At 36.8% G+C, this 15,391-nt stretch overlaps 1 protein-coding gene across 1 annotated transcript in view; it reads right to left on the reverse strand.

The window, feature by feature from the left end:
• Positions 1–15,391, reverse strand: part of LOC150103059 (uncharacterized) — a 107,381-nt gene that overhangs the window by 83,496 nt on the left and 8,494 nt on the right. Inside the window, exon 2 of the mRNA XM_090398072.1 lies at positions 6,557–6,680. Coding sequence (XP_090254198.1) covers positions 6,557–6,680 — 124 coding nt within the window. The remainder of the gene's footprint in view (positions 1–6,556; positions 6,681–15,391) is intronic.

Genomic DNA, 15,391 nt, shown 5'->3' on the forward strand with positions numbered 1-15,391 from the left:
AACTAAAAGAACTGCTACTTATATAAAAAATACTTTGAATTTCAAAAATAAAATTTTGAATCTTCATTTGAATGCTTCGGATATTATGATTCGTTTAAATGTTGTTTCATTATTTACTAATGTTCCTTTATCTGACAGCAGTGAATTACTACAACAAGAATTTTTTCTCAGACATTGTTAAAATATTAGATTTTGTAATACATTCTGGTTATTTTTCCTTTAAAAATAACCAGAATGTATTATAACCAACAAGTTATATCAACAAATTGAAGAACAGCAATGGGCAATCCTTTTTCTCCTGCTATCACCAACTTCTTTATGGAGCACTTTGAACAAAATATTTTTGACAACATTTCACCTGGACCTACTCATTGGTTCAGATATGTAGATGACATTTTTGCTATCTGGAATGGCTCTTCTTATGAATTACAAAAGTTTCTCTCTGAATTAAATGAAAGTCATCCAATGATCAAATTCACCCTAGAGGAAAAATAAATAAACAGTTAGGTTAGCCTTTTTAGATCTTTTAATTCTTCACCAACCAGATGGTAGCCTACATTTCTCTGTTTTTAGGAAGAAGACTCATACAGGCCATTATATCCATGCTGAATCTCATCACCATTCCAGTCAAAAGGCTGGAACTATTAAAACACTAATTCATCAGGCCCACTCCTTATGTTCTTTAAATGAGTTATTACAGAAAAAATTGCAACATATTTTTTCAACCTTTTTATCTAATGCTTATAAGAATTCATTTATCAAAGAGCTTTTAGCAGTTTTGGTATCTCTACCTCTTCAAATACAGAAGAAATAACTTGCATTCCTATTCCTTATGTGCAAGGCATTAGTGAACGCATAGCAAAAGTTTCAAAACCATTAAATATTTTTAGTAGTTTTGAAACACTCTTCTCCAAAGGACAAGCTTCCATATCTAAATCAACAAGGTGTCTACCAGATTCCATGCTCTTGTGGGTTATCTTATTTTGGACAGACAGGAAGATCTGTTTTTGTTCAGCTAGAAGAACACAAGTCTTATATTGAATACCTTGAACCTGAACAGTCTGGACATGCTCTGCAAGTCCAGACTGTTCAGGTCAACATCTGACATAGAGTTCATTGGAACAAGACAAGAGTCCTTCACAAAAGTCAGTTCCTCATGGAACAGCTTTATAAAGAATGATGTGAAACCTTACTTCATTCTCCTAACTTAAGCAGATCCGATGGTCTACATCTATCCCCTTTGTAATACTTTTTAAATCAGCTAATCTTTCCTAACTTTTTTTAATTGTGTATATATATATATATACACTAATATTATTTATTTATTTATTTTATTATTTTTATTATTATTTTATAATTTAGGAATTATTTTATAATTTAGGAAATTTAATGACCTTTTTTTTTAGTTATCTTGCATTAGCTAATTAGGTGGTGCCTTTTGGAATTGTCAGTTATTGTTCTATCAGCTATCTCTTTTCCTGGTTTTGGGTACTGTATCCTTTTTTTTTTTTTTGGTTCAGGATTTGTTTTCAATTTCTACATCCAGTCTCTACTTATATGAGACTTGCAAATAATAGATGAATCCTGTTCTTTGATTTGGTTACAAGCCATAACAGTCTAATGATAGGAATGCTGTCTACTCAGTCATATTTTGGAACAGTTATTCCTGAGATTCAATCATCATATCCCCATTGTTAAAGCAGGCTATACCATATGCAGGTGAGGTTGACATCTTTATTATTATTATTATTATTACTGGTATCTCCATGGAGTCCGTAGACTCATCGCAGGAGACCCAAACTATTGAAACAATATCTATCATATCTCTTCTTGAATTCATTTACAGAAGAAGAACTCACAAATGATTCAGGCAATGCATTCCACTCATTCACCACCCTCGAGGTGAAAAACCTTATTCTCACACCCTTATTAATCACACTTTTCCTTAATTTCCAGGAAATTAAGGAAAAGTGTGACTCTTGTTCTTCTATCACTATCACACATATGATAGAAACATTTAAATTACTAAAAGGTTTTTATAAGATTGATGCAGGGGAAATATTTCAGTTGTGTGATAGTGATAGAAGAACAAGAGTCACACTTTTCCTTAATTTCCTGGAAATTAAGGAAAAGTGTGACTCTTGTTCTTCTATCACTATCACACATATGATAGAAACATTTAAATTACTAAAAGGTTTTTATAAGATTGATGCAGGGGAAATATTTCAGTTGTGTGATAGTGATAGAAGAACAAGAGTCACACTTTTCCTTAATTTCCAGGAAATTAAGGAAAAGTGTGACTCTTGTTCTTCTATCACTATCACACAACTGAAATATTTTCCCTGCATCAATCTTATAAAAACCTTTTAGTATTTTAAATGTTTCTATCATTAGTTTATATGGGAATTGTGATGAATGAAGTGGAGGTGAATAGTCTATTACAGAACCTTAATGTGAATACATCTGTGGGATTGGATGGTATACCGGCACGGGTCTTGCATGAAGCGCAGGAAATTAAGGAAAAGTGTGACTCTTGTTCTTCTATCACTATCACACAACTGAAATATTTTCCCTGCATCAATCTTATAAAAACCTTTTAGTAATTTAAATGTTTCTATCATATCCCCATTTCGTTAGGAGATATTTTATTTTTGCACTTCATTAAACCTTGTAAGTCCATGGTATTATTATTATTATTATTATTATTATTATTATTATTATTATTGCATCCGCCCATAGAGTCAGCAGACTCATCATGGGAGGTTCATTCAACTTACAACAAATTTATCATACTAAATCTTAAAATCCTTAACACTACTTGCATTAACAACACATTCTAGTAATGTGTTCCATTCACCGACAATTCTCCATGTAAAAAATCTACTCCCCCCCCCCCCCCGTCTTTACCACACTCATACATAACTTCTAGGGATGACCTCTGGATTTCTCCTCTCACCTTCTACTCTTTTATAATCACATCTGGATTAATCCGATTAAATCCTCTAACTTAAATGTCCCTATCATATCACCTCTTTTCCTCCTATCCACTAAACTCTGCAATCCACATTTTTTAACCTCTCTCCATAAATAGCAGTCCAAAGTCCTGATAGTGTCTTAGTCACTCACCTCTAAACCCTCTCCAATGTCTCCACAATACACTGAAAATTATTAACATATAATGTTAATACTATTTATATCATCCACAAAATTAAAAAAAAAAGTCCATTCAGCACTTTTAAAAATCCCTTTATCCAACTCCCACAAACAGGTAAGCATGCAGCATACTTCACATGAATAGTACAGATCAAGAAAAAAAGGTATATAAATGCCAATATATATACAATATACATTTCTAATCATTCTTTGGAATTTTCCATAGGAATGAATGGGAACGTACCTATACATTACATCATACCAAAACTAGTTATGAACAATAGTTAAAAGAAATCTATAAGGCTACAGTCAATTATTCCAACCTCAATAAAAATGATGACCACTAGATACTGAAAATATGGTAAGTCTCTGCAATGCCCAAAACACTCAATATCCATCAGTAAATTCATCATTAGCTACTCCATTACAACAGTGAACAACTTCTACTTCCAATACTTTCTTATAACAGTATGGTGTTAAAAAAAAAGTCTAATCTATCAACCTTCCTTCTAGTCAAAATTGTATGACTCCAAGCTCGAAATGCATAATTTATCGTATGTCTTTGAACAGTAGGACACAACAGTGCACAACCTGCACCCAACCAAAAATAACAGGACTCTAACCTACAATAATGCAGTTACTAATGAATTCAGAACTTTTGATTCAATTTTCTACAGCATTCAAATGGGATCAAACTCTATATAATAATTTTGTAATCCCAGTGATGAATTTTCTGATATAAATGTTTATTGTGCTGGCCTAATCAGTCAAATGGATAGCATACCTGCTATCCAACCAACAGGCTACAAGTTGAAATCCCATAGTGGCATGAATGTTTGTGAGTGTCTTTAAGTGGTACACAATTTTCATCACTGGTGTGAGAACACTGACCCTCGGTAAAATTCGATGCAGCACCATAATTCTTACAATGTTTAATTGCAGCGATTTTACAGGAATCACATCCGAAATTCAAAGAATTGTAAACTCATATATAATAGATGTAAATAATAATATCAGCCCATATAAAATTAGCCCCCAGAAAAATTTACATGATACTGTAGATAGAATATATATGAGTGTGTATTTCAAAAGAAAATCCCTTAGAGAGCAGAAGTGTGTTAGAATTACCTACATAAGTAATACAAAATGCCCATCTGTAGAGACCCAGAGGAATTAAACATGCTGAAATAAAGTAAACAAGTATCTAAAAATAGAAGTTTAGTGGCAATTACATTAGCATTCGGAAATATATTTGATGTATTACTTGGTATAGGGTAGAATTGAAACTCATTGTAACCAAAGCAGTCCTACACCACCATCAAGGTCGATAACAAAAGGGGGCGGTATACATCAGAAGCTGTTATGCTATGCCGAAAAAGGGATTAAAATACACTTCAGGGAGATAGAAGTCAGAACATTCTAGAAGGAAAGGAGTTAGCACGTGATAGGTTCGGGGATCTCAGACTTAATTCAAAGTTTGCGTGGATATATGGGGTCTAAAAACTTCATGCAGGGTCCCGCGAGAGGCGAAATAACAGGGTCAGCATCGACCAAGGTGAATCGGGAGACTTGACGCAGGGAGAAGAGGGGGGGGGGGTCGATGCATGGAATCCTGGATGAATTCATGGAGGGTAAACAGAGGCGAAACCTTATAGAGCAAGTAGCGGCTCAGGACCCATATGACAAGGCTTTGACCGTCACACCGCACGTCCTAGTGCTTACAACGCCGAAAGATCGAGCTCCATCCCCGCGAGAAATTCCAGAGGAGAAAACGGTTTCCATGACGCATCTGAAGTGATAGAGCAAGCCATAACAATAGAGGGGGATCCAGAATAAGCCCCCTAAGAGAAGATACGACTAAGTGCAATTGTGCCTATGAAAGAATTAATGTGAGTCGAAATTTTTTTTGTTGAAAAACTTTCTCTTATTTATGATGTGAAGGACTGTTTTGGATAGACTGAATTCTTAGAACTGAAGGATGTAATAGATTGAAAACTTATTAGCATGGAGTGAATCAGTTTGCTTTTTGAATAATTTGAAGGGATATTAATGAAAGTTTAAGCTTACGTTGTATTGTGTTCAAATGATTTAAAAGAATTGATAAGAAAATTATAGAATTTAGAATTGTAATGGTGTGAGAAGTTGGCTGCTAAGTGAGTGTTACATTTTTTTGTGAAAGTTAGAATTGGAGATTTTATTAGTCAAAGCATGATAATTCCTAGATTGTAAATGGGCTGATAGTTATTTGATATGTAGAAGTAATTGTTTGATGATTTACGTCTTTGATATTTAGAACATGCGGGAGAAATTCCAGAGGAGAGTTGTCCTATGTAATGTTTTAATTTTGATGTTTAGCTTTGAGAGGAAATGATAGTAACATCATTTAAGTGTATACTATGCCTAAGAGTTGTCCTATGTGATGTTTTAATTTTGATGCTTAGCTTTGAGAGGAAATGATAGTAACATCATTTAAGTGTATACATTGTATTATTGTCTTAGTGTGAATAAATATGTTTGTTTTATTTATAAGAAGTGCCGTCTGATCTTTTTAGCAATTGCACTGTTCTCAAATAAAATCCGATCCTATAAGCGGGAAGGAAATTAAACCTTGGTATGAAATTTAAGTTAGGAGTTAGTCACAATTGTAATTAACTGTATAGCGGTGCTTTACTGGAGATATAATTAATTTTTTATGCCAATTAGAGATTTTTAGTGGCGCAGTCTGGAATAATCAAATAAATTTCTAGAAATCTCAAGTATAAGTATAATATACTGAAAGTAGAGGAAAGGAATTAAGACTAACTAACTATATAGAAAGGTACCAGGATAAGGATAAAGTATAATAAACTTAACGAATGATAATATAGAAGACAAGTATAAAGAAAAGATAGATATATTAAAGAAATCGATATAGAAGATGATAAAAAGGAAAGATAGATATTTTACAAAGTGCAATAACAGATAGTAACAATAACATTAGTAAAGAAGTAAACAAATTTATATTAAACATCAAAGTTTCAAAAATATTACACCTCTGCTTATTAGAAGCCTGAAGTGACTTGAAAAAAAGTGCTATGTTTGACCTCCAGAGCAGGATTCCCAGGATTATCTAATCCTTATCCCACCCATAGTACTGACATACAGTAGATTTACAGGCTTTCATGGGGGATTCATATAAAAAATAAATTTTCCAAAAAGTAAGGCTAAGTCAACAGTCAGAAAATTCAATTATATTGTAATTTACCACATAACACTTTGTAATTTATGTAGTTTACAACATAACACATATTGAGTAAAGTCTTCATAGTTATTGATGATGAATACTGAACGTTTTAACAAAGAAAAATAAGCATATGTAATTCAGAAAACTTTAAATTTTCAAAATTTTCTTAATGATGCTCACCTTACTTTCATCTGATAATGAATAGAAAAAGCCTTCTGTAAAATATAGCCAAACCACTGAAGAGTCATTTTTGATATTATTGTCCAATTCTGAAATAGCAAAATGGGCATCAACACAAAAACATCTACACAGGAAAAATTTTTTCTAACATTAAAAAATAAAATTCAAATTCATATGAAGTATAGAGAAAATACATTCCTATATTTATTTTAAAGGAAGAGTCTGATAACAATTTCAGCAATTTTAAGTATTTGAGTGAAGAAGGGTAAGAAAATAAAATTTATATTTCTTTAGACAATTGGCATTCTGATATCAAAGTATAATGAAGAGTCGCAGTACTGGTTATCATGCGGTAGGGAGATTATGAGAATGATGTAACTGTAATAGCAGCTCGCAAGGTTGAAATGCAGCCACCTGTTATTTTCAACAAGTTAAAAGCATTTGAGATCAGTAGGATGTTTGTGTATCAGACTATTAACCATTGCAATGATGCAGAAGATGTATATGACCTCCAAAGGACAGGTCAACAATGCTGCATTAGGATGCAAAAGCTTATGAGGACTGTGAAGACACCTCTGCCATAATCCTGTGAGAACACAGAAATTGATGTCATGAGAGAGAGAGAGAGAGAGAGATGAATGTTTTGCAGAGAATGATTTCATATGTACTAAATGATGATCTGGCATTGAGAGCTTATTGTCATTTTACTGAACACTTCCTAACACCACAACTTATGTGGAAGAGGCTGATAAAATCAAAGGCTCTTCTCCAGCAGTACGTGAACAACAGACACAGAGATATCTTCTTCACAGATGTCATTTAATTGCCAAAATGATCAGGATGCTCTGGATGCTTAGGATGGTCACACAGCACATGCCATAGCACCCAGAATTCAGAGAGCACATCATCCCGCATCAGCATCGTGATGGTTTTGTGGGGGAAGTAATGTATCAAAGGATATCTAAGTTGCATTTCTGTGAGAAAGGGATCAAAACCCTCAGCAAAGTGTATCAAAAGGCTATGCTGAAACCTGTGGCTTGGCTCCTGATCAACACCTCATTTCACAGTAGTCAGTCGACCTTCCAACAGATCTCAGAACCTGCACACAAGGCAAGGACCACACAACAGTGGTTGGAAGAGAATGTGTAAGACTACATATCACTATCTGATTGGCCATCTGAAAATCATAATCTGAATCCACTGGACTTCAAACTGTGGCCAGAGCTTGAGACAGAGCAACCTGCAAGAAAAACCCAAGTACCACCAGTCTGAAGGTGAATTTGGAGCGAGCAATGGCAGCATTTCTGCTGGATGTTGTGCGTGCTGCCATCTATATGTGGCCTCACAAACTTCAGGCATGCATGAAGGCAAATGGGGAGGAAGGCATTCCTAACATTGAGTGCTGCTATGTGCATGTTATACGTGTGGTTTGTATGTGATGAAAGCTGTAAACAATTTACTTCTTCATTAATCCTTACCCTCTTCTACTTTTTTAAGGTGTTGAGGTATATATTCTTGAAACTGCAACCATAGTTGAGGATAAGGTGGTTAGTCCTATGCCTCCTGTTGTGTCCTATGTCTGTGGATGCATGTATTATTGGGACTGGTTTGCCTGTTCTTGGAGACAAAAATAAACGAGTTTATGGGTGAAAAAATCCCCTACCTCTGTATGAAACCAGCTAAATAACCTTTCATCGAAAGAGGCCAGATAAAGGTTCCTCACATCACTGACAGGAATTGAACCGAGGTCTTTCCAACCAAAGGGCTTCATCTATACTGACTGAGATATGGAGGCTTAGATGATTTACTAATAGATTAAAGGTTTATGCACTGTTCAAGTTGTAACAGTATTAATGGCTAGATTAGGTATTCTTAACACTTCCCCCTGCATCCAGAATATCCTGGAACATATTACTAATAATTATAGAATGTTCTTTTGCTTGGTTATCAAGTAAATTATGACAAACAAGAAATTATGTTGTTGTTTTAATCTTATATCCAAACATAAGTAAACAAAGTTTGCACGTTGCTTAGTTCTGAAGATACTTCATCTGTAAAGTTTGTTTGCTTATGCTTGGATATAGGTTTAAAACAAGAAAATAATTGCATGTCTAACAAATATATTTGATAACCAAGCAAGAACGCTTTCTATCTCAGATCTAAAGTTTAAAACTATGAAGCTACACCACTTCGCTATTCATATATGGAAAATATGACTTCTGCATTGATTTAACATCCATATCTGAGAAAAATGGAGAGTGAATAAGTGAAAAGTACAGGTAGTGGAGTGTTCATACCGTGAGTGAAGTAATGGTGATGTCCTCGGTAAGTTTTGAAAATGTGGTGCGTTTATTATATTATGTGTCTTGAAGATCATGCAATTTTTGATTCAATGCTCTTGCCAAAACAGTACAGAGTCCTGTAGCAGTGCCAGTAAGACTACAACTGCATGGTAAGCATGTTTTTTTGTTTGTTTTTTTTAAGATACTTCACATTGATAATCATGGAAAAACAGCTAAATGAGACAATATTCGAGGAGGTATATAAAGAATTTATAAGACTAGGTGAACTACTTAACAAGAATTGGCTGGGAAAAGTGAAACTTTACGACATGTTTCCCCCAGAAAGTGTCACAGACGTTGCCTCAGAAGATCAATTACAATCGGTGCCTTCTACTCCTTCAGACTTTGTAGAAGTGCGAGCACGCAAAAAGCGAAGAACAACAGAAGAACCACACAATGACAATAATGAAATGGAACAGGATTCTCAGGGTTCAGACGCCGCTATTTCTCCCAAAGAAAAGGTACCTCCGATCATCCTTAGAGAAAAGTGGATGTGGGCAGCTTTAAGATCCACACTGTCCAATCTGCAGATTGGCTTCATTAAGGCCGAAAACACGGATGAAGGCATAAAGATCCAGCCAGCAACAGTGACAGATTATAGAAGGTTGACCAAAGAACTGGATGACAGAGGCATCCAGTATCATACCTTTGCGCTCAGTTCCAAAAAAAACTTAAAAGTAGACCTTCATGGTGTCTGTGAAGACATTGACACAGCAGAAATAGCTGCTGACCTGAATTCTCAGGATCTGCTTCCAGTCAAGGTCAGCAGAATGTACAAAGCAGACAAGACTCCCATGCCATTAGTCCTAGTTACAAGGATATCTACAACTTAAAAACAGTCTGTGGTCTCATCGTCACACCAGATCCAACCCGAAAAAGATCATCTTCCGGGCAGTGCCACAGGTGCCAGAAGTTTGGCCATGCCCAGAATCTTTGTAGAGCAGAATATAGATGTTTGAAATGTGGGGACAGTCCCAACCAATACCTGCACAAAGCCGAGGACCACCTCAGCCAAATGTGCCAACTACGGTGGCCCTCATCCTGCGAACTACAAAGGATGTACTCAGCACCCAAAGAACAGATGGACGGAGGCAGTCAATCAGCCCTCCTCCTACAGTATAAGAATAACAGAGGCCCAGGCATCAAAACCAGAGACTCAGCGACCACAGTCAGAGACCTCCAAAAATAGAGACACTCAAAAGCAAACAATATATAAAGTTATGCCGATGTGACCCGTACAAATAGACTAATACCAGAACAAAATCAACCAACAGCACCTAAAAATCTAACAGCTGTTATTACAGCCTCACTAGCAAACATGCTACAAAATTTCAGCCTATCAAACCCTACTGAAACCTCCATTAAAAGATTTCTTCGTGAAACGCAGGTCATTCTCACAGCTCTCATAAATGAATAGTAACAAACTCATTCCAGCATCTCTTCAGATAGTTGCTTGGAACGCAAATGGCCTCAAAAACAAAATTCTGGAACTCTGAGATTTCACATATAGGTATCAACCAGATGTTATATTAATCAGTGAAACTCATTTAAGACCCTTAGACAATCCTACAATAAGGGGCTATTACCTATACAGAAATGACAGACTACTTTACAGAGGTGGCAGCACTGCCATCTTCATTAAAAACTACATTAAGCACCACTCTGTGAGCAATCCGTCAACCACTAACCTTGAGATCACAGGCGTGGAAGTAGTCACCAGCTCCACTGGCAAACTGAAAATCTACTCAGCTTAAAACCCTCCCCAAAAAGCTCTATTTCACTCTGACCTAAATGCCATCTTATGCGTCAGAGAGCCCACCATTATTGCCGGGGATCTGAATTCCAAGCACCCTGCGTGGAATTGCACAACCACAAACAAGAATGGTTGCATCCTTTCCAGTTACTTAGGATCAAGCAACGCTATTGTGGCAGGCCCCCACCGAACCAACTCAACCAGGATGGCACTGCTGACATCCTGGATACAGCTATCCTGCAGGATATTAAACTTCAATACAGCATCATATCTATGGATGAACTATCATCCGATCACAATCCAATTCTACTACAGCTGGGAAATCAAGAATACCTGTATCCTCCTTCTCAATCCTACATTGCATGGGAAAGACTGTCAACAGCACTCAAGGATTATATTGGACCTGTTCCTCACATACGCACAAAAGAAGAAGTAGAAACTGTAGTTACAATCTCACATAACAAATTAATTCTGCTATAAAGGTAGCTAGCTACCTACTACAAATCTGCCTGCAAGCCAGATCGTTTGCCTGAAGACATCATGAACTTGATCAGAGACAAAAACAGAGCTAGGAAAAGATTCCATAACATGCATGCACCACAAGATAAAACAGCTCTAAACAGGATAAATGGGACAGTTAGAGATGCACTTAAAACTCATAGAAACTAAATTTGGGATAAAAAGTTATCCTCTATCTCTCCTATTGATCACTCTATCTGGGGGTTATTGAGAAACATCAGAAATAAAAACATTCCCCCCCCATAATCTCAAACCAGGGCTTAGTTCACACAGATGTAGATAAGGCAGAAGCCATACTGAAGACTCTAGAGGAGCAGTGCAAACCCTCTTATAACAACTTAGATTTCAATCACTTGTACAAAATCCACACTTTAAATCTCTCAGATAGATACCAGCACTGAATTATATGATACCAGCTTGAATTATATGATATTATTTAAAAAACTTAAGAACAACAATGCTGCTGGACCAGATGGCATCTCAAACAGGGTGATCAAGCTGCCGCCTCGGAAAGCTGTAGTGCACCTGACCAGTATAATAAATGCAATCTTAAGATTTCACTATTTTCCTTCCACCTGGAAACTGGCTGATGTAATTCCTATTCATAAGCCAGGCAAAGACCCACACCTACCGCAAAATTATCATCCAATCAGTCTTATCTCTAATCTGGGTAAGGTTGCAGAGAAGGTCATCCTCTCAACTCCAAACCTCAGTAAACGACCTAAACATCCTCCCTAAAGAACAGTTTGGTTTTTGGCAACACCATAGTACTACCCAGCAAATCCACAGAATTGTGGAATACATCACCACCAGCTATAACTGGCGCCAGCACACAGGAGCTGTTTTCCTAGACCTATCCAAAGCATTTGACAAAATCTGGCATTTTGGACACCTACACAAACTTATCTCAGCCGGTATGTCACTAAAAATGGTTCATCTAATCCATTCATATCTTCAGAATAGATCAATGCAAGTAAAAATCAACGGTTCTACATCGTCCCAGCGCCATATCTTTGCTGGAGTGCCATAGGGATCCCTACTGGTTCCATTGCTGTTTTCTGTATACATGTCTGACATCCCGCACAATCCGATGTCTCCCATTTTGGCCTTGTATGCGGATGATACAGCAATACTAACCAGATCTCTCTCTCTCTCTCTCTCTCTCTCTCTCTCTCTCTCTCTCTCTGACCCCATTTCGTCACCAGAAAGCTTCAAGAAAAGCCTTCTAAAGGTGGAGGGTTGGTTCTCCAAATGGAGATTGGAAGTCAGAAAAGCTCAGCCGTTCTTTTCTCAAAAAAGGCCAATGTCTCCTGCAGGAGATGTGTTACTATTCAATACTAAAATTCCCTGGCAGACCGAAATAAATTACACGAGTGTAATTCTCGACAAAAAGCTATCTTTCAACCAACACATCAAGTCTACGTGCGCAAAGGCATCTAAAGCCATAGCTCAGATCTATCCGCTAATTAATAGAAATAGCAAGCTCAGCAACAGAATCAAATTGCAGCTATACCAGATGACGATTCGTCCTATAATCACCTATGCCTCTCCAGCCTGGAGCCACACCTCTAATACTAACATTATCAAGATACAATGAGGTGCAGAACAAGTGGATGATTCTGAATGCCCCGTGGTATGTTAGAAACAATCAACTTCATAGAGATATAAATATTCGTTATATTTTCTCTTTTTTACAATCCTTAGCATCCAAGTTTTTCCTAAAGATGTCCACACACCCCGACGATTTGGTTCAGCAAGCTGCAGCATATGAGGCAACGGACATATTCAAATATAGAAGACCAAAAGCTATATTAGCTTCCTTTAGCAATGCATAATCTCCATGCCCATTCAGGGTGAGCAAACTGCTCATAAATTTTACCTTCACTGTAACCACAACAGATAGCGAGGAATATGAAAAGCATTTTGCTTCACCCCTAAAGACATAAATTGTCAATTGTCAATCCATACCTGATCTGGTGGATCTTGCCATCATCATCAAGGCAACTCGTTGAGATTAATTCATCCTATCTTTAGTAACTTTGGATTTGAGGCTTATCTAGAGGGAATTACCAGTTATTTACTAGATTTATTCTATTTCTCTTTTTTTTTTCCTCATGATTCAGATTGCTTTACAAACCTTAAATGTGTGATCCCTGTTGGGAAAGTCTAGAGTTCAAGTAGGCATTTGTACAATTCAGAAGTTTTTATGACTTCATGCAAAAACGAAATGGCCCAATCGACTCCAGGTTGAGCTTGAGAAGACAACAACTACTCTGATCATCAACAACACACAAAATTCTCAGACTCTGTACTCAAAATCTGACTCACATTTAATCCAGGAAACAGCTGAGGAACTAGAATGGCTCTGTGAAAGAAGAAAAATAAACGAGGCAAGGAACCAACATCAAACAAAACTGCAATCTCAATGGAGGCAAAAACAAACCAACTTAATGAAAGAGTTCCTCCTGTTATCTTGCGAACCAAAGTGCAATGGACAGAATTAGCCATGGCCCTGTGTTCCGCTTTCATAAAATAAATTTACAAAGATGAGGGGATCCGAATACATCCAGACTACTGTGCACATTCACTAAACTTTTAGATGACAAAAACATCCAATACTACATATTCGCTTAAAATCTGGAAAAATCTTCAATGCTGCATGATATCAGAGAATTGTTCACCACCAATGAAGTCACAAGACCTCCAAAACCACAGACTAAACCCTATAAAAGTTAGCACATGCTTCTAGCAGATAAATGATCAATGCCTTCCTATTGGAAATCAGCAAACAGTACAGAGAAATCTTCTTCTTTTTCTGCAGCTTTTCTCACTTAAGTAGGGTCGCTGTTTGTAGTGAGTCTCCTACAAAAGAGAAATCTGTGACGTAAAAACAGTTTGTGACCTGGTATAAAACCAGAACCATTACAACAGAAGGAATCATCTGAACATTGCCACCATTGTTGTCAAAAATTTGGCTATTCACAATGTTGCTGCAAGGCCAATTTCCTCTGCATTAAATGGAGAAATGCAACAGCTTCATGCAAAATATTAAAAACTGAGCTAGCTAAATGTGACAGCTGCAGCATACCACATCCTGCCAATTATAGAGGATGCAAGCAATACTTGGCCACCTAAAAATCAACAAAAGAAAACCTAAAATTCCCATCAACAACTGCACAGACATCCACAGCAAATGCTGATAACCCCACAACAGCACAACAAACCACCCAAGCACATACCTCATACACAGAGGTGGTGGCTTCAAAACCTGCAGCAAAAACCAAACCACCAACTAATCCCCAATGCCCAACCAAATTCAGCAGAGCTAGAGTTGTAGCAGCCACTCTGGGTGAAATATTAATCAAGCCCAGAAAAGCAAACCCCAGCCAGGACTTCACAAAGAAGTTTGCAAGACATACACAAATAATCTTCGCTGTACTAGTCAATGGTTAACAAATGAAGAAGGCCAAACTCTTTATAGATTGTGTTCTGGAATGCCAATGGTCTAAGCAACAAAATGCACGAACTACAAGAATTTGCGACATGCTATAATGCAGGTCCCTTGAAATTATACTCTGTATATAACTCTCCAAACAAACAGTTACTGGAAGCAAAGTTGATTGAAACTCTGGAGACACAAATGAAGCAATGCTAGTAGCAGGAAACTTGAATGCTAAGTACACAGCTTGGAACAGCAGAACAAGAAATTGAAACAGTGGAATTCTGAATTACTTTGCTGCTGCCAAGAAGACAATGATCAAAGGACCTCCAGAACCCATGCACTACAAATGACAGGACTTCCTAATTTCCTTGACAAAATGATAATACAAAATATCGCATATCAATACCAAACTGTGTGATGGGCAACCTCAGTGCTGATTTTGATGATTGTGTCATATTGTGACAGTTCAGACCAGGCCCGAACTGTCAACTAGGCAAAACTATATGAATCTGTTGGCCCAGTTCATGCCAATGACTCAAAGGAAAAAGATGAACTCAATTTTGAGATTAGAAAAGCAAATAACAACTGCAATAACAGTTGTCATTTGCTACCGCATATGTTATCTGCTACTGCATATGTTCCATGCACAAACTCCAACCAACTTTTGGGTGAGATTAAAAATCTGATTCGTGAAACAAACAATTCTAGGCACTGACTAGCACCCAAATAGGGTAACAAAGAAAGGTCGACATGCACTTAAAAACTATCAAAATCAACAG

Source organism: Typopeltis vanoorti, chromosome 9 (genome assembly GCF_054136105.1).
Source record: "Typopeltis vanoorti isolate ZY-2024b chromosome 9, IOZ_Tvanoo_1.0, whole genome shotgun sequence".
Lineage (NCBI taxonomy): Eukaryota > Metazoa > Arthropoda > Arachnida > Uropygi > Thelyphonidae > Typopeltis > Typopeltis vanoorti.